The 23253-nt window shown below is 66.2% G+C and overlaps 1 protein-coding gene across 3 annotated transcripts; it reads left to right on the top strand.

The window, feature by feature from the left end:
- Positions 1 to 1073: 1073 nt before the first annotated feature.
- Positions 1074 to 22611, top strand: SLC38A10 (solute carrier family 38 member 10; the record flags this gene model as incomplete). Of its 3 annotated transcripts, XM_081109471.1 has the most annotated exons (17): positions 1074 to 1172; positions 4032 to 4149; positions 5914 to 5959; positions 6591 to 6684; positions 6821 to 6964; positions 7565 to 7689; positions 9506 to 9608; positions 10334 to 10516; positions 11300 to 11411; positions 11915 to 12021; positions 13980 to 14142; positions 17352 to 17522; positions 17837 to 18256; positions 18716 to 18814; positions 19317 to 19340; positions 20750 to 20911; positions 21083 to 22611. In XM_081109471.1, 17 exons carry the CDS (start codon positions 1074 to 1076, stop codon positions 22099 to 22101), a joined length of 3189 nt encoding a protein of 1062 aa, XP_080965597.1. In that variant the 3' UTR covers positions 22102 to 22611. The 3 variants fall into 3 exon arrangements, with proteins under 3 accessions (XP_080965597.1, XP_080965595.1, XP_080965596.1); XM_081109469.1 differs by lacking the exons at positions 1074 to 1172; positions 4032 to 4149; positions 5914 to 5959 and adding an exon at positions 6399 to 6509; XM_081109470.1 differs by lacking the exons at positions 1074 to 1172; positions 4032 to 4149; positions 5914 to 5959; positions 19317 to 19340 and adding an exon at positions 6399 to 6509.
- Positions 22612 to 23253: the final 642 nt, after the last annotated feature.

Here is a 23253-nt window from a genome sequence, read left to right as displayed (position 1 = left end):
GAGCAGAGACAAACTGCTAATTAGGAACACGGGCAAGTGTGAACACGCATGTCACCAAACAGGACTGCCCCGCCACATGGCTCAGTGGTTGAGCGTCCACCTATGAACCAGGGGGCCGCGGTTGGATTCCCGGTCAGGGCACAGGCCTAGGTTGCAGGCTCCATCCCCAGTGCGGGGTGTGCAGGAGGCGGTGGATCCGTGACTCTCTCATCATGGATGCTTCTATCTCCCTCCCTCTCCCTTCCTCTCTGAAATCAATTAAAAACATTTAAACCAACAAAAATCAGCAGCTAATCCGTCCAGAAAGCGGCGCGTGCACGAAGGACCAAGAGTGAAGGCCCTGCCCGCGCGCCCAGAGGACACCAAGCACACCCCCGACTGCTGCCCTAGCTGTAATCGCTCAATTGAACGCTTGGAACCCGGCTCTTCCCCGGGAGGCGCGGCGCGGCCATTTTCCTCTTGCCCTCCGCTTTCCTTCCCGACCGGGGCTCTCCGTGCGAGGCCCCAGGGCCCCAGCCGCTGCCGGGCGGGGTTCAGCAGCCGGACTCCGCAGGAGGCCAGCGTGGCTCCTGCAAAGGCGCTCAGCTCGGAAGCCGCCTGGCCACGCCTCCAGACCCGCCCCCGTGACAGTGCCTGACCCTCATTGGCTCCTAATTCCCTAGCCCCGCCCTTGAAGGCCCCGCCCCGCCGAGCCCGCTATTCCTTGCAGGCCCCGCCCATTCCTGCTCTTCTTGGGCTCGCTCCGTGTCGTCACTTCCGGGAGGCGTAGTCGGCGGAAGGCGGAAGTGCGCGCCCGCGGGCAGCCCCGAAGCCGGGCTGAGCTGTGCCGAGTTGGCAGCTGGCGGCTCTTCCGGGTTTGGCGCGGGGGCGCGGAGGCGGCCGGCGGCAGTGAGTGAGCCAGAGACGCTGCCATGGGGCGGCCGCGGGGCCTGGCGGCGTCTGCAGGCTGACGGCCCCGCCGCCTTCCCGCGAGGCCGCCTCCTCCAGGCAGCCGCCCGCGCCTGTCAGGGCCTCGCGCCCCGCGGTGGTCCCGGCGCCGCACACCCGGGCTCCCGGGCCCCAGGGCCCGCGCTATGACCGCGGCCGCCGCCTCCAACTGGGGGCTTATCATGAACATAGTGAACAGCATCGTGGGGGTCAGCGTCCTCACCATGCCCTTCTGCTTCAAGCAGGTGAGTCGGCGGGCGGGCCTGCGGGCGGGACCCCGGGATTCCCCCCGCGGGGAGCTCGCGGGCTAGGCGTCGGCAGCGAGGTCCGCGCACTCAGTAGCTCCGGCCGAGCGCAAGGTGTAGCCGAGCAAAGTGATCGTCCAGACCGGACCGTGACCGAGGGGTCACTCGCGCTGCTTCTGTTGCTATTTTTCAAAACTCCGAGCCTCTTGCACTTGCATCCAGAAGCGGGCACGTCCCGCCCCGAGGCCGTGGAACGAGGCGGGGCGCCGGCTGCAGGTGGTTACAGAGTTCGCCAGGTTGAACACGTCAGCTCACCAGCGGCAGATAAAAAATCTGAAATATTAAAACATCAGGATCATGCCAATAGGAAACACCCCATGAGGGCAAGCCACCACTCCTGATCTGTGGCTCCATTGAGCTGTTGCTGGCAAATAAACGGGCCGAGGGGGGTCGCTGCCCCCTGCCCACTGGAGACAGCCTGGGGTGGGGTGGGGCGTCCTACGTGATACCGACACATAGGTAGAAAACTTAAATAAGATGGGCCTCTGGGAGGTGAAACGGCCCCAGCTGTTTAATTTTAGAGTAACAGACACGTTGCATTTTTCATACTTAGTGTCCCTGTAGATGAAAAGAGAAGTTTTAATCTGGCGATTTTGGATCCCCCGCCTCCAGCTCTCCAGCCTGTCTGGGCGAGAGCCCGGCTGATGAGGCTGGCGGGCATGTTGGCAGGAGCTGGTGGTGTGCAGGCCAGGCAGTCGTGGGAGGCCCTGCTGGCGGCTCCTCGCACCCCCGGGGCAACATCTGTATCTGGGTATTGCATCCCTGGTGGCTGGCCAGCCTGGGTGTTTCTGGGAGGACTACGTGTCCCAGGGTGCATTGCGACTTGCCTGGCACAGAACTGCATCCTGGGTGGTGTAGTTGGCTGGCGGGGATGTGCCGGTCTCGTGCTGCCAGCCTTTATGCCACCATGGCTGCCCACGGACTTGCGTGTGGGCCGTGGGGGGGCACAAGGCCCCTGGCAGAGCATTTCCACACAGTGAGGCTGGCTTGCTCAGCAAGAGCCCAAAGCTCAATGGAGGTTACCTGGGCGCCATGGACGGACCGGTCACCTGTCCCAAGGGCCTGGTCGAGTGAATAGCGTCTCCTCCCAGGGGAGCCCCTGGCTGGAGCATAGTGGGAGGCAAGTGGGCATTTTGGGGGGGGGTGTAATTTTAGTGTGTGACAGCCATGTCATTTTTAAAAAGTTTATTTCTTGGTTTGGTTGATTTTAGGAATTTTGGTACTTTTTAAAAAATTAACATTTTATTGAGATACTAGAGAATTTGTGCACCGGTGGGGTCCCTCAGCCTGGCCTGTGGGGATTGAGCTGAAACTGACTCTCCGACATCCCCCAAGGGGTCCTGGATTGCGAGAGGGTGCAGGCCAGGCCGAGGGACCCCACCAGTGCATGAATGGGCCTCTAGTATCCGTATACGATCTTTGGTTAATCTCTTCCCACCCTCCTCCCTCCACACTTTCCTCTGAGGTTCATCAGTCTGTTCCGTTTCCATGCCTGTGCATTGAGCATCTGCCCCCTGGTGGTCAGTGCGCATCATAGCTACCGGTTGAACGGTCAAACGGTTGCTTAGGCTTTTATATATATAGATACTGTGCAAACAAAAAAGTGCACAATTTTAGATGCAGTCTTTTTTTAAAAAAAATACATTTTTATTGATTTCAGAGAGGAAGGGAAAAGGAAAAAGAGAAACATCAATGAGAGAGTCATTGATCAGCTGCCTCCTGCACGCCCCCTACTAGGAGTCGAGCCCACAACCCGGGCCTGTGCCCTGATTGGAATTGAACCTGGGACGCCTCAGTCTTCAGGCCAGCGCTCTGTCCACTGAGCCAAAACGGCCAGGGCTTCGATGCACAGTCTTGATGAATTTTCATAAATTGAACAAGCACATGTCCCTGGCTCCCAAGTTAGGGAGCACGGTCTTGCCAGCACCCCTCCCTCCAACCACTGTCTCCCTGTGAAGGGTCCTCCCCCCACCCCCCGCCCCCTGCTGGCCCCAGAGGTCAGGGTCGCCTGTTTCGGAGTCCATGGAAGTAGAGTTGTGTCCCGTGTTGGTTTTGCCGTCTGGCTAGCATCCCACTGTATGGATGTACCAGCGTCTGTTTATCCCTTGGCCTCTGCTGGGCACCCCTGGCGTTTCCCGTCGGGAGCTCCGTGCTCACACACAGAGCCCCGGACTGTCTGCGTTCACGGGGCGTCTACCTCCCAGTAAAGGGCCGGAGCGTCGTTACGTGTGCGCTCAGCTCGGGAGACACCAGGAGGACACGCGGCTTCTTCCCGGTCTTTGGGTCTCACATGACCCTGCTGTAAACGTGGGCACGCAGGTGTCCGCGGGAACACGTGTTTCCATTCCTCCCGGGTCAGCCCTAGGGGCGCAGATGCTGGGCCAGATGGTCGGTGTCTGACTCACAAGAAAGGCGTGACTGTCACCTCTGGTCTCTTCCTTCCGGGGTGTGTGCCGCGCAGCGGCTGGTCCAGGCGGCTGGAAGGGGCCCACAGTGGGGTGTGCGGAGGGCTGAGAGACGCGTGGGGCGTGCATTCAGACTCGGGGGGCCGGGAGGGGGGTGGCCCCTGCTGCTCTTTCAGGATCACAGACAGAACTGATGTCCCTGGACACAGGGTGTGGCGCCCACACCAGGGACTGGCCCTCTCAGCGCTGGCCGGGCAGGGAACGGAGCAGGCCCTGCGCCCACAGGCACGACTGGGCCGCCCGCCGAGGGGCTTCCGGGCGCCGAGACCGGTGTGCAGCGTGTGCGGCGAGGCCTGCGGCAGCTCCCTTCCGTCAGCGTCTCTCTCCCCTCTAGTGCGGCATCGTCCTGGGGGCCCTGCTCCTGGCATTCTGCGCCTGGATGACGCACCAGTCCTGCATGTTCCTGGTGAAAGCCGCCAGCCTGAGCAAGCGGAGGACCTACGCGGGCCTGGGTGAGGCGCAGCACTGGGGATCGACCCTGCAACCCGGGCCTGTGCCCTTGACCAGAATCGAACCCAGGACCCCTCAGTCTGCAGGCCGACGCTCTAGCCACGGGGCCAAACTGGCCAGGGCCTTTCCACTTGATTGTTAAAGCGTGCCTTCAACGGCAATTATTTTTTAATTGATTGCAGTTTAAAAAAAACTGTTATTATAGTCACATGCTTCGGAGTTGAGGTGCCATGAAAGGGTCTGGTTTTCCTGACTCCCCTCTAAGCACCAGGTTCAGGCAGAGCGCAGCCCCCCCCCCCTGCGGACTTGCTCACTGCCGGCCCCTGGTCCAGAGGGTCCTCGGAGCTCCCGACAGCGCCCGCTCCTGCCCCTCCACCAGTGCCCGGGACATGCTCCCCGCGGGCCTGTCCCGGGCCACGGCCCCTCTGCTCCCGGATGCTGTCGCTGCAGCTTCCTTTCCTTGTTCTTCCCTCCCTCCCTGGGTCCAGCTGCACTTCTGCTTCCTTCCTTTCTGCCTCCTTTCCGCTTGGAATGTTGGCTGGTAGTTCGGCTCGGGGACCAAGTTGAGGCTCTGCGTCCTGTGCCTGGGAAACCCAGGGGGGAGCTGGCCCTGTGTGTGCCTGGGAACCTCCTGGCCTCCGGATGAAAGCCCTAGGTCCCCCCCCCCCTCCTCTCGGCCCAGCGTGACCGGGATGCTGGGCCCTCCCAGGCCGCCCTGGCCCTCGGCTCCCAGCTGTCTCCATGCCCGGGCCAGCCCCTGCTTTCCTTCCCGTCTGTGCGCTGAGCACGGGCACCGGAGGCTGGTTTGTTTGGGCCTCAGGCCTGAAGGCCCTTCCTCTTCCTTTCTGATGAGGCTGGAGCTGTCAGCCTCGCTGTTGGGGTCACTGAGTTAGTGAACTTCACTGGCTCCCCGGGACCCGCGGGGAGACCTAGTTTAGCCTGGGATGAACTTGCTCCGGGCGGCCCAGCCTGGCCCTGTGTGTGACCCTCTTCTCGCCCTGAGGGCCTCTGGGTGGCGGGTTCCTGTGGCCGGTGCCCAGGAAGTGCCTGGCTGTGCCTAAAAGAGGCAGGTGGCCCTGGATGGGGCCGGCCGTGCGCTTTGGCGGCCGCCTGATGGTTCTTAGAAAGCCCCAGAAGGCGGCCGGTGTGGCGAGACGTGAAGCCTGAGGAGGGCACGGTTGCCTGCGGGCTCCTGCCTGGGAGCCACAGCCCAGTGCCCGCAGGAGTGAGAAGGTGGGACCCGCCAGCGGCCTCCCGTTAGGTCTTGGGTGCCGAGCAGGAGGGCTCCTGCGGCGTCCCTGCCGGTGGTGCTGGCTCAGGCGTGGCCCCAGCTCAGAAATGGAGGAGCCAGACAGGGAACCCCAAGCCCGGAGCCGGCCCTGTGGTCTGAGCTGTGAAAACTGGGTGTGCTGGTCTAGGGGGACCGGCCCACGGCACCTCCCACTCTGCCCGCAGCGTCCACTCCAGGCAGGCCTCCCTCCTGCCGGCCGGGGCGGTCACGGTGCAGGGCTGCTCATTCTTTTTTGAATGAAAAGCCAACCTGCTTCGCTTCCCTGGCTCTGTTCTTGTTTTACGTGGTTTCTGTGTGTCGATCACAGAGCTGCCAAAAGTGTGGGACCAACATAGAAACGTGTCCCCCGTACACACGCCCGGGAAAGGCCTGGCCAGCGGGCATGGCCCCATTGCCTTTCCCGCCTGCTACCTGGACTGTCGTTTCCAACCTGCCCCTCAGGCTGCGGGGCTGAGCGCGATTCTCTCTCCTGCAGCGTTTCACGCCTACGGGAAGGCCGGGAAGACGCTGGTGGAGACCAGGTAGGCGCCCCTTCGGGGCTGCCCCGTGCCCCTCCCTGCGGCTGACGCTCAGGCCGGTGCCCGGGGACGCAGACTGTTTCTGAGCTGCGACTGGCTGAGGAGTTGGAGGTTCAGCTTATCGGACCTGAGAGTGGGCCGCGTCAGGTTGAAGGCCTTATTTACAAAGGGAAATTTAAAAATGGAAAACGGGACAGAGTGCAGGGCCGCTCCCGGGCTGGGTCACGCCTCCGGCTGTTCCCGGCGCTGTGGTCCGGGCCTGAGCCGGCTGCACCGAGTGGCAGTAGTTGGAAATGTCCTGTTTTCTCCTTTTGGAGCACAACCGTCTGAGACGGGAACAGCTCGCAGCCGGGACAGCCGTGCCGAGAGCCGCTGGGTCCCTGCTCGCCCGGCTGCGGGCGTTCTGTGGCCCTGAGCCTCAGCGCCCGCGAGAGCCGATGCCCGCAGAGAGGAGCCGGCGCTGGCGCCTGTGTGTCTAGGGAACAGCGGGCTGCACAGACGGGCCAGGGCCCGCACCTGCGAAACCGCATCCTCCACGCAGCCCGGCCTTCAGGTGGCGCATCGGCCCGTGGCTGGGGCGGCCTCGTGGGGAGCAGACCCCGAGACTGCCTGAGAACCAGCCCCCCTCTTGCAGCATGATCGGGCTGATGCTGGGGACCTGCATCGCTTTCTACGTCGTCATCGGCGACCTGGGCTCCACCTTCTTTGCCCGGCTGTTCGGGTTCCAGGTAGGGCCTCTCCCCCAGGAGTCCCGTCCCCGGTTCCTGACCTGCGGGAACGGGAGGGCGCAGGTCCTGGCGCCCGGGCGGGCGGGCAGCACGGGCTTCCCAGGTGGCGCCTGCCCAGCATCGTGCTCGCCCGCAGGTGACCGGCTCCTTCCGCGCGCTGCTGCTCTTCGCGGTGTCGCTGTGCATCGTGCTGCCGCTGAGCCTGCAGCGCAACATGCTGGCCTCCATCCAGTCCTTCAGCGCCATGGCGCTCCTCTTCTACGCCGCCTTCATGTTCGTGGTGAGTGCCTGGCGCCCGCTGCCTCCGCATGGCGGGAGGGAGCTGGGAGCTGGGAGGGGAGGAGAGGGTTAACCCCGTGGCCCAGTGGGTCCTGGGAGGGGCGGTTTCAGGTGGGTGTGGCCAGGGGCCCAGTACCGGCCACAGGGATGGGTTCCCAGTGGGCATTTCTGGTGATTGGATGGCAGAACCCCTGTGCATTGGGAACGCAGGGCATCCGGTTCTTGCCCATCCACCGGCAAGGTCAGAGTCAGGGTCAGGGTGGCTTTCTGGGGAGCAGGACCCGGAGGTCTCTGTGGCCAGTGTCCTTAGAGGGCTGAGCCCTGGTGCACGTTCTCTGTGGGCCTTAGCCATGAGCGCCCGCTCGTGACGGCACCCACTGCTCCCCCCGGGGCTGGGGAGGGCCTGCCCCGTCTGGGGCATCCTGCCTCTGAGGCCGTGGAGGGGGCACGCGGGAGCCTCACGCCTCACTGCTCACTGCCGGGCTCAGGCCCTGCAGCGGGTGCTCCCCGGCCTCGGGGCCCCAGGCTGGCACAGGCACCCGCGGGCGGAGATCGGAGCGGGACTGATTCATCCCCGCGCCTCTCGCTCCTGCTCCTGCAGATCCTGCTGTCCTCACTCAAGCACGGCCTCTTCGGCGGGCAGTGGCTGCGGCGGGTCAGCTACGTGCGCTGGGAGGGTGTCTTCCGCTGCATCCCCATCTTTGGCATGTCCTTTGCCTGCCAGTCGTAAGTGCCGGCTGCCCCGGCCCGGCTGCGTCCTGTGTCGGGTGGGGGGTCGGTGCCGGGCGCGGGCCTCCTCCGTTTCTTGAAGTGCCTGGATCAGGCTCCGCGTCCAGTCCTGGTCCGTGGTGACCTTTGCCCTCTGCCTGAGGGAGTGGCTGCATTGTTCTGCGTCTCGAACGTGAGGAAGCTGGCTTGTCCTCATGCTGCCAGCACGGCTGGTGAGAGCACCGGTTTGCCAAGTCCCCGAGGAGAGCTGGCGGTGGGGACGCGGAGCTGCCAGCCCGTCTGATCCGCAGTTCCCAGCATTTGCCAGAAGTTAGCTGTTTGCGTGAGAATATTTAAAAGGAAGTTGCACAAACATTGCCTGCAGGCTGCTCTGGGCCGCTCTGCTGTCAGAGGCCTGTGGGTTTGTGTGCACGCGCATGTGTGTGTGTGTGTGTGAGCACGTGTATGTGTGTATGCATGCGTGTGTGCGTGCACGTGTGGGCATGTGTGCGTGTGTTGGCGCCAGCGTGTGCCCTCCCTGGCGCGGAGCTCTGAGTGCAGACCAGGCTGTTCCCGAACCCCAGCAGCACTGCCTTTGCCAGCGATGGTGAGAGCCAGTCACCCACTCAGAGGCGTGAATGCGGCGCGGACGGGAAAAGGCCGTCGGTGCGCCGCGCTGGCAGAGCGCCCCCCATCGCTCTCGTGGGCGCGGCTGTGCCCATCGCAAACCTGTGTGACACGCGCTCCTGTGTGCTCACACCCACGCGAGCGCCGGCCCGCCTCCCGCCTCTCCCGGCAGCTGTTCCCACAGCACCCCCCCCCCCCTGCGGCCCAGCCCTCACGGCGACGCGAGGCTCGCGCTGGTGCCTGGCTACCTCGCTTTCTTTTTAGTTTTGTTAATCCTCACCCGGGATGTTTTTTCCGTTGATTTTTTTTTAGAAAGAGTGAAAAGGGAGTGGACAGAGAGAGAAAAGCATCGATGTGAGAGACACATGGGTCGGCTGCCTCCGGCACGTGCCCTGACGGAGCTGGGGATGGAGCCTGCACCCCGGCTCGGGCCCTGACCAGGCATTGAACCGTGACCTCCTGGTCAGAGGTCGGTGCTCAACCCCTGAGCCCTGCGTTCTCTCACTTTTAAAGGAGCTGGCGTCCAGCTCCACTGGCTGCTGTGCTTGTCCACTTATCGCCAGTGACATTGTCCTGACGCGTGAGCCCCACGGGGACCACAGCAGCCGGACTGGAGCCGCCGGCCCTCAGCACCGCATCCCTCTTGCTTTCTCGTCCGGACGCCCCCAGCGCAGCTCCTCCTCCGGGGCAGCCCCCAGACCTTCTCCTCGCCCCCCTCCGACTCTCGCAGGAGAGCCAGGTGGATGCGCCCTCCCCACCCAGCGGCACTGCAGGCGGCCTGGGGCAGACACCGCTCCCTCCTCCCGCCTCCCGCCTCCCGCCCGCGGCTCCGAGTGCGGCCGAGGCGCGGAGATGGCGGCGACCAGGCGGCTCGTGTTTGTTTAACTTCCCAGTCTCTTGACAGCAGCGCTCTGACCCGCTTCCTGCTTCCCCTGTAAACACGCGGCCCTGCCCAGGCCTCCCGCTCCCGGGCCACCCGCTCCCGGGCCTCCCGCTCCCGCGCCTCCCGCGCAGGCACACTCGGCCTTTCACTCGGGGCACTTAGCCTGTCCCCCGAGTGAGTGCGGCACCCTGAGCACGTGCCCAGGCCCCTCCCTGGGCTGCAGCCTCTCGGCTCCGAGTTCCCTGGTGGTGAGGGGTGGGAGGGGCGGAGCTGGAGACGGCTGGGACCCGGGACCTGCGTGTGGAGCTGCCTGTCTCCCCGCAGCCAGGTCCTGCCCACCTACGACAGCCTGGACGAGCCCTCGGTGAAGACCATGAGCTCCATCTTCGCCTCCTCCCTCAACGTGGTCACCGCCTTCTACGTCATGGTAGGGTCTGCACGCCCACCCTTGCCCGTGTCCCAGGAGGGACGCCCCTCCCTCCAGCTCCTCCAGGCCCCTGGCAGGGACGGCTCTGGACCCCGTGTAGGTCCCAGAGCCCAGTGGCCGCAGGCAGACCTGCTCCTCAGCTCCACCTGGCCACCCTGAGAGCCGCCTCCTGGCAGCCCTGGTGCTCCCGCCAGCCCTGGTGCTCCCGCCCCAGGGGTGTGGATGGCGCTGCCGGGCTCACTGTCCCCACAGAAGGGGGGTGTGGCCAGTAGGAGCGGCCCCACAGTCAGTGACCAGCCCCCGCGATGCCCTGTGGTTCCGTTACATCGCAGAGAGTTGTAAACGCACTGAGCTCTGGCTTGTTGCCCTGAACTTCGTGGTTTCGGCATTCTTGTGTTTACAAATGGTCCGTGCAGGCGCCGCCCACCGAGCGTCTCCACCGAGCGTCTCCGCTTGGGGCCATGCCTTACCCCACGGTGCCTGGCTGGGTTTCCAACCCCGTGAAGATCTGCTTCCGCGCAGGGGCGTGGGCCCTGGCTCCTGCCTTCCACCAAGAGCTCCCTTTCCTTGGCACCCGCTGTCCTCAGGCCGAAGCGCAAGGGGCACACAAGCTGGGGTCTGCCCCTGTTCAGGGGGCCCTCCGCCCACGCGGCTGGCGGGTGGGACTCGCTGCGAGGCGCCCACGGCCCTCGGGGAGGCGGCCAGCTCCCTCTCTGTCCCCGCAGGTGGGCTTCTTCGGCTACGTGAGCTTCGCCGAGGCCATCGCGGGCAACGTGCTGATGCACTTCCCCTCCAACCTGGTGACCCAGATGGTCCGCGTCGGCTTCATGATGTCGGTGGCCGTGGGCTTCCCCATGATGATCCTGCCCTGCAGACAGGCCCTGAATACGCTGCTGTTCGAGCAGCAGGTGAGCCGCCGCCGGCAGCGCTGGGAACGGGCCTGCCCACCTGCGTCTGTCCTGGCGGCGGCGCTCGCTGGCTACTCTCCCGGCTGAACCCGAGGAGCTTCCGTTAAAGTGAGACGTTTCAGCGGGGACTTGAGACCAACTCTGGGGAAAAGAGACAGCGCCACACCAACAGGGACGGACGCACGTGGAGTCGGGCCGTCCCGCCTGTCGCCGCACTCCAGCTCCGCTGCGCCCCGAGCCGCAGTGGGGGGTGGGCTTGGTTCTCGCACCCGGGGGAGGGCCGGGCGGCACTGGGTCCGTCGCGGCCTCTGCACGCTTGGGGACTGAGCACGGTAACAGTTGGACAAAAGACGCCTGAGCCGTCACCGTCGGACCCTGTGCTCACACACGAGGAGACCGCGGCACGGGGTGCAGGGGCGCCGGGGTGGGTGACGCCGCCTCCTTCCTTCCTGCGAGTGGCGCTGCTGCCGGGCGCGAGGGGCGGTCCTGAGCTGAGCCTGCAGGGTGTCACGGAGCCGCCTCCGTGTCTTCTTCCCGTGCAGCGGGGCCTGTCCAGCCGCCGCGGCTGCCCTAAAGGGAAGCCAGGCCTTGCCACTGGCCTTTCAAGCCGCAGCTGTAGCTCTGGCGTCCACGCCTGGCCGCGGCTGCCCGTGCCTCCGGGCCGGGCTGCGGTTCACGTCACAGCTGCTCGGCCGCAGCGGTGGGGCCCTGTGCCGGCAGGCCCCCAGGGTGGCGGTGGGAAAACCGCACCCCAAACCTTTTCCTGTGTTTCCTCCCTCGCAGCAAAAAGACGGGACCTTCGCCGCCGGAGGCTACATGCCGCCCCTACGGTTCAAGGCGCTCACCCTCTCTGTCGTGTTTGGGACCATGGTTGGTGGGATCATGATCCCCAACGGTAAGTGGAGGGCCGCTCTGGCCCCCCCTCCACCCACACGATCCTGTCCTGTCCTCATCCTGCCGTTACCCACGGGCACTCAGTGGCCACCGCGTCTCAGGGTCTTCTGCCCCATGTCGGGGTCCCCCACTTGTGTCTCGAAAGCAGCTCCTCCCTGTCGCCCCGATTCAGGTGGTGCCTCCCCAGGGGGAGGGAGGCCCTGAGCGGGGCCTCTGCGTCAGGCGCCCGCCCCCTGTGGACGGGCAAGCGAGTGTCACCAGAACCCGAGGGACGGAGTGTGTTAGCGAGGAAACGGGGCGCAGAGCAGGGAGCCCGCCTGAGACGTGACTGTGGGCAGAGCGGCCACACTGCCCGCATGCCCGAGTGGCCTGTGAGCACCAAGGGCGAGGCCTGGCGAGGCCCCCATGCCAGGCTGTCGGGGGCGCCGTGCGGGCTGGAAGCTCCTGTCCCGTCCCTCCAGGAGCCCGTCGTCACCCCGTCCCGTCCTGTCCCTCTGTCCCCAGTGGAGACGATCCTGGGCCTCACGGGCGCCACCATGGGGAGCCTCATCTGCTTCATCTGCCCGGCGCTCATCTACAGGAAGGTGCACAGGAACTCGCTCTTCTCCCAGGTGAGCGCCCTGAGCCGCCGCGGGCGGGGAGGAGGGGCTCCGCGGCCTGGGTGCCAGGGTGGGGGCACCCCGAGCACGGCAGGTGTGGGGGGCACACAGGCTCAGCCCTTGGTCGTCGGCAGCGACTCTGTGGCCAGCGAGGTCCCGGGTGCTCCTTGCTGAGTGTCTGCACCTGCTGCACGCGGGTTGGGTCGGGCTTCCCTGTTCGAGCTGACTTCCCCCCTTGTTTATCCTCCTGGGGAGGAACGGCTTCTCCCAGTCCTGCCTCTTCTCTGCAGCTGTGTATTGAGGGCCGTACAGGAAGGTGTCATATCTTGTTAAAGGAACCCTTTTGCTCGGGGTGCCTTTCTGTGGAAACGCTTCTCGTGGGGGCGGGGCCTTGCCCGGCTTGGTCTTCCTGGCACAGCGTGCCTTTCTCGGCCTGTTCCTCTTGGTCTGTCTCTCCCTATCAGGTGCGCCTCTTAGGACAGCGGATGGTTGGCTTTGTCTTGCTGTGTTTTGTCCGGTCTGTTAGTGGCGGGTTTCAACTGCTCACAGTGGACGTCACCACGGATTCGGGGGCATCAAAGCTTCCGTCTTACTCTTTGCTTTTCATTTGTCCCATCTGTTCTTACTTGTTTTTTTCTCTTTGCTGTCTTCTGGGTAAATCAAGCATTTTAAGTATTTGTGTTTTTTTAATCCTCACCTGAGGATATTTTTCCATTGATTTTTTAGAGCGAGTGGAAGGGAGGGGGAGAGACAGAGAGAGAGAGAAACATCGATGTGAGAGAGACACATCGATTGATTGCCTCCCACATGTACCCCAACCTGGGGCCGGGGATGAGCCTGCAACCAAGGTACGTGCCCTTGACCGGAGTTGAACCCGGGACCCTTCCGTCCACGGGCTGATGCTCTACCCCCTGAACCACACTGGCCAGGGCCCCAGTGTCTCCCTTCCTCGCCTGCTGGCTGGTGTGTCCGCCGCTCTCCCGTCTGCGAGGCTGTTTGATGGGAAGCCTTGGCCCATCAGAGTTGATGGCAGGTGAGTTGTTTACTCTCCCCGGACGAGGCCGGGCCCTGGGGCCGTCTTGACTCCAAGTTCCTGCCTCTGGCCTTGGGTGCTGCTGTTGTGTGTTTTAGTTTTACACAGACTGTAAGCTCCTCCAGACGTTATGGTTCCAGGTCGTCAATATTTACTCGCGATCCTTGCGGTTTCCTGGTTTCCCCTCCTCGGGCCTGCCTCCCGGGCCTGGCGGTGTGTGGACGTGGCCCTAAGAACCGCGGGGTTGGGGGGGTCTCTCCCACGCGGACAGGAGGCGCCGCGGGTGCTTTGGTGCCGCTGGGTCTGGAGTTGGAGTCAATGTCTGTAAACCCTCCCCGACCCGCGTGGCCTCGGGACGCCCGGGTGCCTCCGCCTCGCAGGCTCCTGTCCGAGTGCGCCCGCGGCGGCTGTGACTCGGGCCGGCCGGACCTGGTGGTGGTTTGTAGCCGGGAGGCTCTGCCTTTCCAGTGTTACCTCCTCTCGGGTCCATCCCTGGCCCGTGGGGCGAGCCTCTTCCTCCTGACGCGGAGGGACAGTGTCTAGGGTTTGCCGTTGAGCCTGACGCCAGCTTCCGGCTCTGACCTCCCTATGCCATCAGAGCAGAGCCGGAGGCCCCTGCTGGAGGGGGCGGGGCTCCACCGGGGGCGGGGCTCCACCGGGGGCGGGGCTCCACCGGAGGCCCCTGCTGGAGGGGGCGGGGCTCCACCGGGGCGGGGCTCCACCGGGGCGGGGCTCCACCGGGGCGGGGCCTGGTTCCCAGCCTTAGCGCATGAGGAACACCCGTTTCTGTGAAACGCGCTGGGAAATGTGGCCGCAGCTTCGTGCGCAGACCAAGGTCCCGGCGGCCAGCGGGCGTCTGCGTGCAGGCCCCTCTCTCCTCGGCTCCCCCGGGCGCCCCTGTTCCAACCGCTCTCGCTCCAGGCCTCTTCTCCTCCAGGTGGTGCTCTGGGTCGGCCTGGGCATCCTGGTGGTCAGCACTCTCACCACCTTGTCCGTGAGCGAGGAGGCCCCTGTGGACGTGGACCTGGCGAAGGAGGCCCCGGGCGGTCGGCTTGCGGAGGCTGAGGGTGCGGTGAAGGCGGAGGCGGCCCAGCTCCCAGGTACGCGTCCCTCGGGTCCTCCACGGGCCCAGCCCCCAGCCCTCCAGCCCCGGGGAGGTGCCCCTGCGGACACCGTGGCGCCGTGAGAATGTGGGTGCCCGTCCCGGGCTGGCTGGTCTGCCAGCTGCTTCACCCTGTTGGGTGCTGGAGTGGGCAGCAGCCCTGTGTGCAGGGGCAGGTGGCAGGTGGGACAGCAGGGCCGTGACCTCCAGGCTCCACTAGGGCTCACAGGTGATGGTTCGTGGGTGTCGCTCACGTTTGCTGGTTCTGAGGCTGTAAGTTTCAGCCAGGTTTCACCGGGTCAGCCAGTGGCGGGAGCCCCCGTGCTCGTGTCCTGTTCCCCAGCTGTCCTGGTCATCCTGCCTGCTGGTGGGGCGATGGCCTCACGCCTCCCTCCGCGAAGGCCACCTTGCAGGCCCGGCACCGTGGGGGTGCAGGAGGGCAGTTCTGACCTTCAAGGCCTCCTGCCCGCCCTGATTGACAGATGAGAAGGTGGCTCGGACTTGTTGCTGCCTCTGTTGGGGACCTGCCTGGGCTTGGAAAGGCCCCTGCGGGTGGGCTCTGGGCCCCGACGGGTGGCGAGCACCCTTCCGCCAGAGGATCCCCTCGGTGGGTTTCCTGCAGAGACGACCTGGGGATGAGGCTCACGGCAGAAACAGCCGCGTGCAGGAGCTGCGAGGCGCCCGTGGCCGCTGCACGGAGTCAGTGGTTTGAGGAGGGAGGGGTGTCAGGCCCACCCTGTGGCGCCCTCGGAGTCCCCTGCCCCGGGGCGTGTCTCCCTGACTGCTGGGGCCGCCCCGGTAGACCTGGCCGTGGGCACTGGTTCCTGAGCTGTGCGCGTGCCCCGGCGGGTTTCTGGGCGCGAGTCAGCAGGGCGGCCGTGAGCAGCTGCGTCCGGTCGTGGCGGGCGCTGCCTCACCTGGAGCCAGTGCCACATCTGGTTCCCATTTACTCCTCGAGGCCGTAGCGAAACACATGGCCCTCGAACCACATGCCGGTGTTGAGCGAGTTCTCCGTTTTCTCGCCTGTCCTCCCCGTAATTGATGGGCTGCCTCGCCCGAGCCAGCGGGCCAGTGGGGCTGCGCCGTGGGGGGCTGTGCCCCGCTCACTGGTCCTGACGTCTCGGAGGCCAGACGGTCCCCACTTCCTTGAGAGCCCTCGCTGGCCCTGAGGTGGCGAGAGGGGCCTGCCCTTGGCATCAGTGACCTGCACCGGGCCCAGCGCTGGGGGAGCACGGCCGCCCGAGGGTGGGAAGGGGTGGGGTGGGGGGGAGGGGCCCAGCCTGCGAGGCTCCTGAGGCCCCACCCATTTGGAAAGGGCTCACTGGGCCCTTCACTTGATGTTGGGAGCACCTGGGGGCTGCAGGCAGGCGCAGGCTTTGCAGTACGGTGTGCCCCTCTCTTTGCCCAGCGCCTGCACCCGAACACAGTGTTGGGAGCAGCCTTGGCCCACAGCCCTGTACATCTGTCCCCTTCCTGCAGCGGGGGGTGGGGTGGGGTGGGAGACAGGCCTGCTCCCCTCCAGAGCTACACTGCTCGCCGGGAAGCGTCTGTGGCACCAGCCACCGGCCTGCCGTCTCGGGAACTCCGGCCTGGAGCCCCTCCTCAGTGTGCCGGAGGCCGCCGGCCCCCCGGGTGCCCCAGGCAGGTTGACCCCACGGCCTGGCCCAGCGAGGCGTCAGCTCGGAATTCCCGAGGACCGGCTGCGCTGGCCAGTGGTTGCTGGCGAGCCTTGTTTGGTACTTGGAAGTCATGACCTTGAGGATAGTGACCTGGGCAGTGACCTTGAGGCGCTGATGTTTGCGAGGCCGGGTTTTGTGCAAGAGCAGGGCACCCCCTGCTGGCTGCTCTTGAGCCCTGCGGGCTGCCAGCCTTGCAGGAGCAAGTGGGGCAGAGCCCCTCCCTGCAGCCCCGTCCAGACGGTTGTCCCTGTTCCCGGAGCAGCCGCCAGCCCCACAGGGGCACTTCCTGTGTCTTAGTCGGAGCCAGGCCCGGGGAGCCAGGCTGTTCAGCTCCTTGTCTGAATTGTATGTCAGTTTTCCGTGGCCACGGGCGCTGCTGGCACGGTCCCCAGCGAGGAGCCGGTTCTGCGTTCAAGACGGTGACCGTGGCCAAGGACAGCGTGGAGCGTGGAGTCCAGGCCCGCGGAGGTCGCCGCAGGCTCCTGGGCCATCCTCGCTGCCTGTCACCGCCGCGGGGCAGCCCGCGGAGCTGCCTCCGTCCCGAAGGGCCGGCTTTGTTCCCTCTGAGGAGCCACCGCCCAGTGGCGATGCGGCCGTGACCGAGTGGAGGCTGCTCCTGGGGGGTGGTTCCCCCGTTTCCTGACTTGCCGTCGCTGGGTGACCCCGATTTACGGGCTTCTCGTGGGCACGTGGGCGTCTGCAGGGGGCGATCACGTGGCGGCCTCAGACGCTGCACCTGCGGGTGACGCCCCGTGCTCCTGCGAACCAGCCACTGGCTGAACCCAGCCCAGCCCGCAGGGCTCCCTCCGCCACAGGATGGGGCCTCCCGCTGGCACGCCCGTCGCCTCTGGGAGGCAGGACCGTCTGAGCAGGGTGCTCCCCGGCAGCCCCGCCCGGGCCTCGGACCTTGGGTTCCCCTTCCAGAGGGAGCTGAGGCGGCTGCTGGCTCGGGGTGAAATGTCCCTGAACCCCCCCTCCCCCCACGACTGCCTGACACATAGGAAGTGTTTGTTCGTTTGAAATGGAGATGGTTTCCCAATAGGCTCCCTCTGGCCCAGCTCTGTGGGACCCTGGGTGACGGGGACCCTGGGTGACGGGGACCCTGGGTAACGGGGTGCGTGGGTGGGGTGCGGAGAGTTGGGGCGGCTGCAGGACACGCTGTGGGCCTTGCTCGTCTTCCTCTCTGCCTTGCACCGTCAGTAGTCAGAGCCGGCAGGGCTACAAGTCACCTCCCCAGGGTAGAAGCCCCCCTTGTTCTGTGACAGCCCAGCCCCCAGCCCCTCAGACGGCGGGTCTGTGCTGCCACCTGGTGGTCACGGCCAGTGCTCCATGGAGTCAGGTGTGAACTTCACTCTGACTGTTTTTGTTCTGGAGACACATGGAAAGTGACAGTTCTCCGTGCTGCTTCCGGGCTAATGATGGGGCAGGAGCACACAGCTGCTCAGGCCGCCACTGGGCTGGGACCTGTGGCTCCACCCAGGGAAGCCCGCAGGCTCTGGCCACTCAGCCAGCCACTCTGTGCCCGCAGGCCAGGACCCGGCTGTGGCCGTGGCCGCGGACACCCGGGACAAGCCGAAGCCGCCGCGGGGGGAGAAGGACGAGCTGGAGCAGGCCCAGATCAAGGGCCCCGTGGACATGCCCCCAAGGGCGGGCGCCAAGGAGAAGCAGGAGGAGGCGCAGCTGGACCGGCCCGGGCAAGGTGGGCCTGGCGGGCAGGCGGGCGCAGGCTGCCGGGGGAGGGACTCCCAGGGCCTCGGGTCTTCCCCTCAGCCCCTTCCTCCTCTGGGTCAGATGCCTGCTCTGCCCGCCCAGAGCAGCTGGTTGGCCACTACCCGTCTGTCATTTTCTGGAAACAGCCTCAGTCCCCACAGCAGCCAGCGCTGAGGCGGCCTCGCTGGCCTGGCCTGCCCTGGGCACCAGCCCTCCTCCAGGGTCCCCCTCCCCCTCCACACCCTCCCCTCCCCCTCCACGCCCTCCCCCTCCTCCTCCAACATGCCCTCCGTGTCTTCCCAGGCGTGGCGGTGCCCATGGGGGAGGCCCATCGCCACGAGCCCCCTGTCCCGCATGACAAGGTGGTGGTGGACGAAGGTCAAGACCCAGAAGGAGCGGCGGAGAAGGAACATGTGTCCCAGCACGTGGACGACGAGGCTCCTGGGGGCAAGGGCCAGGTGGCACCACCTCTGCCGGATTCAGGAAGAGAGCGAGGGGCACAGGCCCCGGTCGTGGAGCCCGAGGGGGATCTTCCTAAAGGTCCCCAGAAGGTTCCAGAAGGAAATGGTCCGCGGGCTGTGGAGCCCGTGAAGGAGGACCAGGAGCCGGTGGTCGGGGATCTGCACCCAGGGCCCCAGGCAGTGCCCCCCGAGGGGCAGGACGCCCTGGGGGCAGGGGCCGCGGACAGAGCAGACGGCGTCCCTGAGCCGGACCACGCCGCAGGTAAGCCGGAGAGCCAGCCCGGGGGGAGTGGGCCTGCCTGGAAGGGCCCAGCCTGGCCTGTCGGGTTTCCCTCCTCGTGAGGCAGGTGTGCGGGGAGCTTGCGGCCTGGCAGCCGCTGGAACAGTCACACGTGTTCGCCAGGCCACCAGCGTCAGGCCCGGCTGCTCCTGTGTCCTGTGCACGGTGCGCGAGCGCTCGGCGGGTGCCAGCTGCCAGGTTGTCCCGCACCAGCTCAGAGCAGCCTGACGGCTCGCACGTGTTAGTCGGCCAGGTCAGCGCCGGCTCGCAGCCAGGGCCGGGAAGTGGGTAAATGTGTGTTAGGACTTCCCGTAAACTGCTGACGGGAGGGAGGGGCGGAGTGCAGGTCCTTTTAGGGACCATCGGCCACCTTCGGCCCCTCCTCCACCTTCGGTGTCCCCCTTCCGAGCGGCCGGCGAGCGTGTGTCACTGTGTGTGCAGGTGGGAAGCCGGCCCCCAGGGCCGGGCAGCCGGCGGAGCCTCGAGGGCAGAGGAGCTCGGAGGGCCCGGCCGGGGACCCCGCCGGCAGCAAGCTGGAGGGTAAGGGCGGACTTGCTCACCACACCCCCGCGGGCCCAGGGGACCCCGCCTCTCGCGCGCTGACCCCGAGGGGGAGGCCGGGGCTGTCGGGGGCGTTGCAGGTGCTGGCCTCAGTGCTTCCAGTGTCCCGCCGACCGAAGGCTGAGCCAGCCGCCCGCCCGCTCTCCCTGCCGCCGCCACTGCCCGGGGACCCTGGTCCCCTTCCCCCCCTTACAGAGCCGCCGCCTGTCGTGTGGCTCTCCGGGACCCCTGCCGGGACCCTCAGAGCAGGTGTGCTCATGGGTCTACACGCGTGGCCTGGCAGCCAGCAGGTGTGGCATCGGGCCCAGGGCCTGGCTCCCTGGGGTGACCTTCCCGGCCCCGCGTTGCTTGGCTTCTGGGTTCAGTCTCCCTGCGTCCTGGTGCCTGAGCACCCACCTCGCTGTGGTTCTGACTTTCCCTCCGAGGAGAGACTTCTCACGCTCCTCTCTGCCTCTCTCTATGCCTCCAACGGGATGCGCAGCTGAGATCAAAAAGCTAGTAGCAGGTACGGACGCAGGGGCATGTCCCAGTGAAGGCGCGAGGGTCAGGGGTGCGAGCACAGGGCTGCGCGGGCACGCGGTCCCGTGACGGCCAGGCACGGAGCATGTGGGCAGAGCCCGGAAGGTGCACATACAACCAGCCTCCAGCCCCAGTTGGGGTCCCCGACGCCCCAACTTACCCCCTTCTCGTACAGATGCCCTGAGATGGCTCCGCAGTCCTTAGAGGCCCTGCCTCAGGGGGAGGGGTGGTGTCACCTGTGCCGTGTGCATGGCCTGTGTTCATACGTTCTGCATGTGTGTGAGCCTCGGCAGCTCCCACCCGTCTGCAGGTGGTCCCCGTGGGCTCGGGCTGGGGCACAGCATGCCACCTCCCTCTGCTTCATGTCTGTCCTGTGCGGCCCCTCCCAGCGTGGGTGCAGGGCTGGTCCTCTGGGAGCCAGTGGGGCAGTGGGGCTGGCACCTCCAGAACCCGCCTGGGACCCCATGGGGCCAGCCTTGTACCACCAAGCAGCACACGGTCATGAGCCACGGGTGCCGAGTGACAGGTGGCCCGTGGCCACGGTGGCTGGTTGGTCCGTGTGCTTCCCTCACCCAAGGGGAGTGCGGGTCCAGACCTCGTCCACGGCTGTGGCTTGGCCTAGGCAGGTGTCCCGGTGCCCGGGGTATCTGGGTGGGCCCCTGCTGAGGGTCTGTCCTCCCAACCTCCCTTCCTCCCGTGGCCCCATCCTCCCCGTGGGCAGCCTTAGCCTGTTCCCTCAGGACACTGCCTGCACATCCTGCGCCCCCTCCAGCGGGAGACCCCTGCAGTCCCTGGGGGAAGGCCGACCCCCCACTGCCAGGCGGGCATGGCTGGGCTGTTGGCCCTCCCCCTGCAGACATGCTCCTTCCTTCGTGTGAGCGTGCCCACCGGCACCTCTGCCCAGTCACACGTCTGCATGCCGCTCAGGAAGCAGCTCGCCGTGCTGGAGCGCGGAGGGAGGGGCTCCCTTCCCCATGGAGGCTCCAGTTGCAGGTGCCCAGCCTCGGGCCTCACCTGGGCACACCTGGTGGCGCCTGCAGCCTGTGCTGGGGACTCTGTGTGGTGGCCTGTCCCCCGAAAGCAGGCAATTCTGTTTGTTTTCAAAACCCTCACCTGGAGGAACTGTCCTGCAGGCGCCGGCATTCTTTCCCAAAGTTTCCAGCTTAACCACAGCCCAGGGGACACGGTGCTGCCTGGCTGGGGCCCCGTGGGCGAGTTGGGGTGCCTGGTCTCTGCCGGGGTGTCCGACCCCCAGGCCGTGCCCGGGAACAGCCCTGGCAGCCCCTCTGCCTCCTAGACCAGCAGGGGACGGCACACCCGAGGGCATCCTGGGAGGGTCCTGCCGCGCCTGGCATCCTGGCCTCGGCGGCACAGGCTCGGACGGTGTTTCCCCAGATGCCGGCCGCGTGGAGCGGCTGGACCACGAGGTCCTGCTGCAGGTGATCAGGGAGCAGCAGGAGCAGCAGAAGCGCCTCCTGGACCAGCAGGAGAAGCTGCTGGCCGTGATCGAGGAGCAGCACAAGGAGATGCACCAGCAGCGGCCGGACGGCGAGGATGGCAAGTGCGGGGGGGAGGAGGGGGGGGCAGGGGGGCTGAAGGAAGGCTGCTGGGGAGGGGCTGCGTCTTCTGCTTCGTGGGGCACGTGTCTGTGGCGAGTTCTGTTCCTTTCAATCCCGGCATCAGTGGCTTCTGTTCATTTCTTGGCTAAACGGATCCCTTCGCTTACAGTGGACGCACCGGCCGAGCCTGGGGTGGCCGCACCCAGGAGTAAGGAGCAGGAGGCCCATGACGGGGAGATGGTGGTGCACGCCCCCCTGCAGCCTTTGGAACCTGAGCTCAGGGCTCCTGGGCAGCCCCCCGCTCCGCCCCAGGGCCACAGCCAGCGCTCCCTGCAGGAGCCCAAGGGGGCTGCAGGCAGAGCCCCCGCCAGTCCTCCAGGCGGTGTGGACACAAAGCCGAGGGAAGACCAGCCGGACGCTGAGCCCCACGCGGCAGGTGTGCAGGACGGGGCCCCAGAGCCCGATCTCGCTGGGGCCCCCAGGAGCCCAGAGAAGCCTGACGCTGGGGACGCCCCTGCACAGGGTCCAGACCTTCTTGGTGGAGGCTCTCAGGAGAGGAACAAATCCCATAAGGAGGCAGCAGCCGCTGGTGCCCACGTTCCGGAAGCGGCAGGTGCCCGGGGAGCCAGGGCAGGGGCTGGGGACCCTCCAGTGCAGCCCCAGCAAGTGCGCCAAGACCGGAGACCCGCAGGCCAGCCCAGCCGGTTGGAAGGAGCAGCCCCCGTGGCCCAGGCTGCGTTACAGCAGCCAGAACACCGAGCTGTCTCCGCCAGGGCCCCGGGAGGAGACCCAGAGGCAAAAAAGGAGGCCCTGGGCGGGGACCATGTGCCCGCCCCCAGGCAGGACGCCGCTGCCCAGGAGCCCGAGCAGAAGCCAGATCCTGAGCTCGGGCCCCAACAGGCCGTGCCCGGGGCTCAGAAGCTGGACAATGTCAAACCGAACCGGGACCTGAAGGTTCAGGTCGGCGCTGACCTCAGGAGGAGACGGCGGGATGTGGCTCCTGTAGACGATGAGGGACCGGTCCCCAACGAGGGGGTCATCATCAGCTTTGACTCCCTGCACGCTGTGCAGGTCAGCGACCTCCACAGCGCCCTGGACGCCCAGCTCCGCCAGGCCGCGGGGGGCGCCCTGCGGGTGGGCCACAGCCGCCAGCTCAGAGAGCTGCCCGGGGCCCCGGAGGAGGCCTGAGGCTCGCAGTGGCTGCCCTGCTCCCGGTCTGTTGGCCTCTCCAGCCGGGGCCAGTTCCGGAGGCCATGCTTGAGCGCGGTCTGAAGGCTCCACCCGACCTGCGTCCTCTCCCGGAGTGGCCTCTGCCATCACAGCGCAGCCTGAGCTTGTCAGGTGACCGAGCTCCCTGTGGCCACCGCTCCGTGCTCTGAGACGGGGCCCGTGCAGCTGTGGGTCTGAGTGAGGGCTGGTGCCGTCCGGTGCTGACCCATCCCAGGCACGGCGGCTGGACCAGCCCTGGCCGCAGATCGCGACTCAGAATTTGGTCTCACGTCCTGAGTCGTAGAAAATCTTAATGAATGTTCTGCCTTGACCACGAGCGCTGTTGCCGGCTGAGGGCCCGGGTGGGACGGCGGCTCCGTCCTCGGGCCGGAGAGCAGCCGAGTGTACCTCGCCCACCACGTGGCTCTGCTCCCGCGCTCCTTGTTCCCCAAGTAGCCGTGGGCGTTAAATAAAACCATTCCAGTCTGGTTGGCGAAGTGGGGTTGAGTTACCTGGGGGAAGGTGTGCAGGACTGTACACAGCCCTCATGGGGTCGTGAAGGGAGACTGACCTGACCTGCATCCGGGCCCCTGTGGCTGCTGCCGGAGCCCGTGGGTCCAGCGCCAGGCGTGCGGCCGAACGTACTGACCAGGATGGGGCCTCTGTACCAACGGCAGCGACTTGGGGCGCCGCTTCTCCTGGGGCTGCCAGGCTCGGCCGTCCCGGCTGGAGCCTGCTCACCTGTCAGGCTTTCACGGTGTTTGGTTTTCAAGGAGCAGGAAAGCCCCTGGAGCCGCCGGCAGGTGGACGGCTGTCCCATGAGCCCAGGCCCCTCACTGCTTTGTGGGGTGTGGGCATCCGGCTCCCCCTCTGGGGCGGGGGTGCTCCAGCTCGAGCCTGAGAGGGACCCGGCTGCCGGGGCCACGGGAATGCTTTCACTTTGTTCTGTCCTCACGTGAGGACATTTTTTCCATTGCTTTTCAGGGAACATGGAAAGGGGGGCTGGGAGGAGAGACATCGAAGACACAGTGGTTGGTGCCCCGACAGGGGCAGGGAATGAACTGCCACCCAGATACATGCCCTCGACCAGGAATCGAACCCTTGACCCTTCGGTGCACGGGCAGACGCTCT

This window comes from Myotis nattereri (genome assembly GCF_964212035.1).
Source record: "Myotis nattereri genome assembly, chromosome: 16".
In the NCBI taxonomy this organism is placed as follows: Eukaryota; Metazoa; Chordata; class Mammalia; order Chiroptera; family Vespertilionidae; genus Myotis; species Myotis nattereri.
This window is presented reverse-complemented; position numbering and strand designations above follow the sequence as displayed.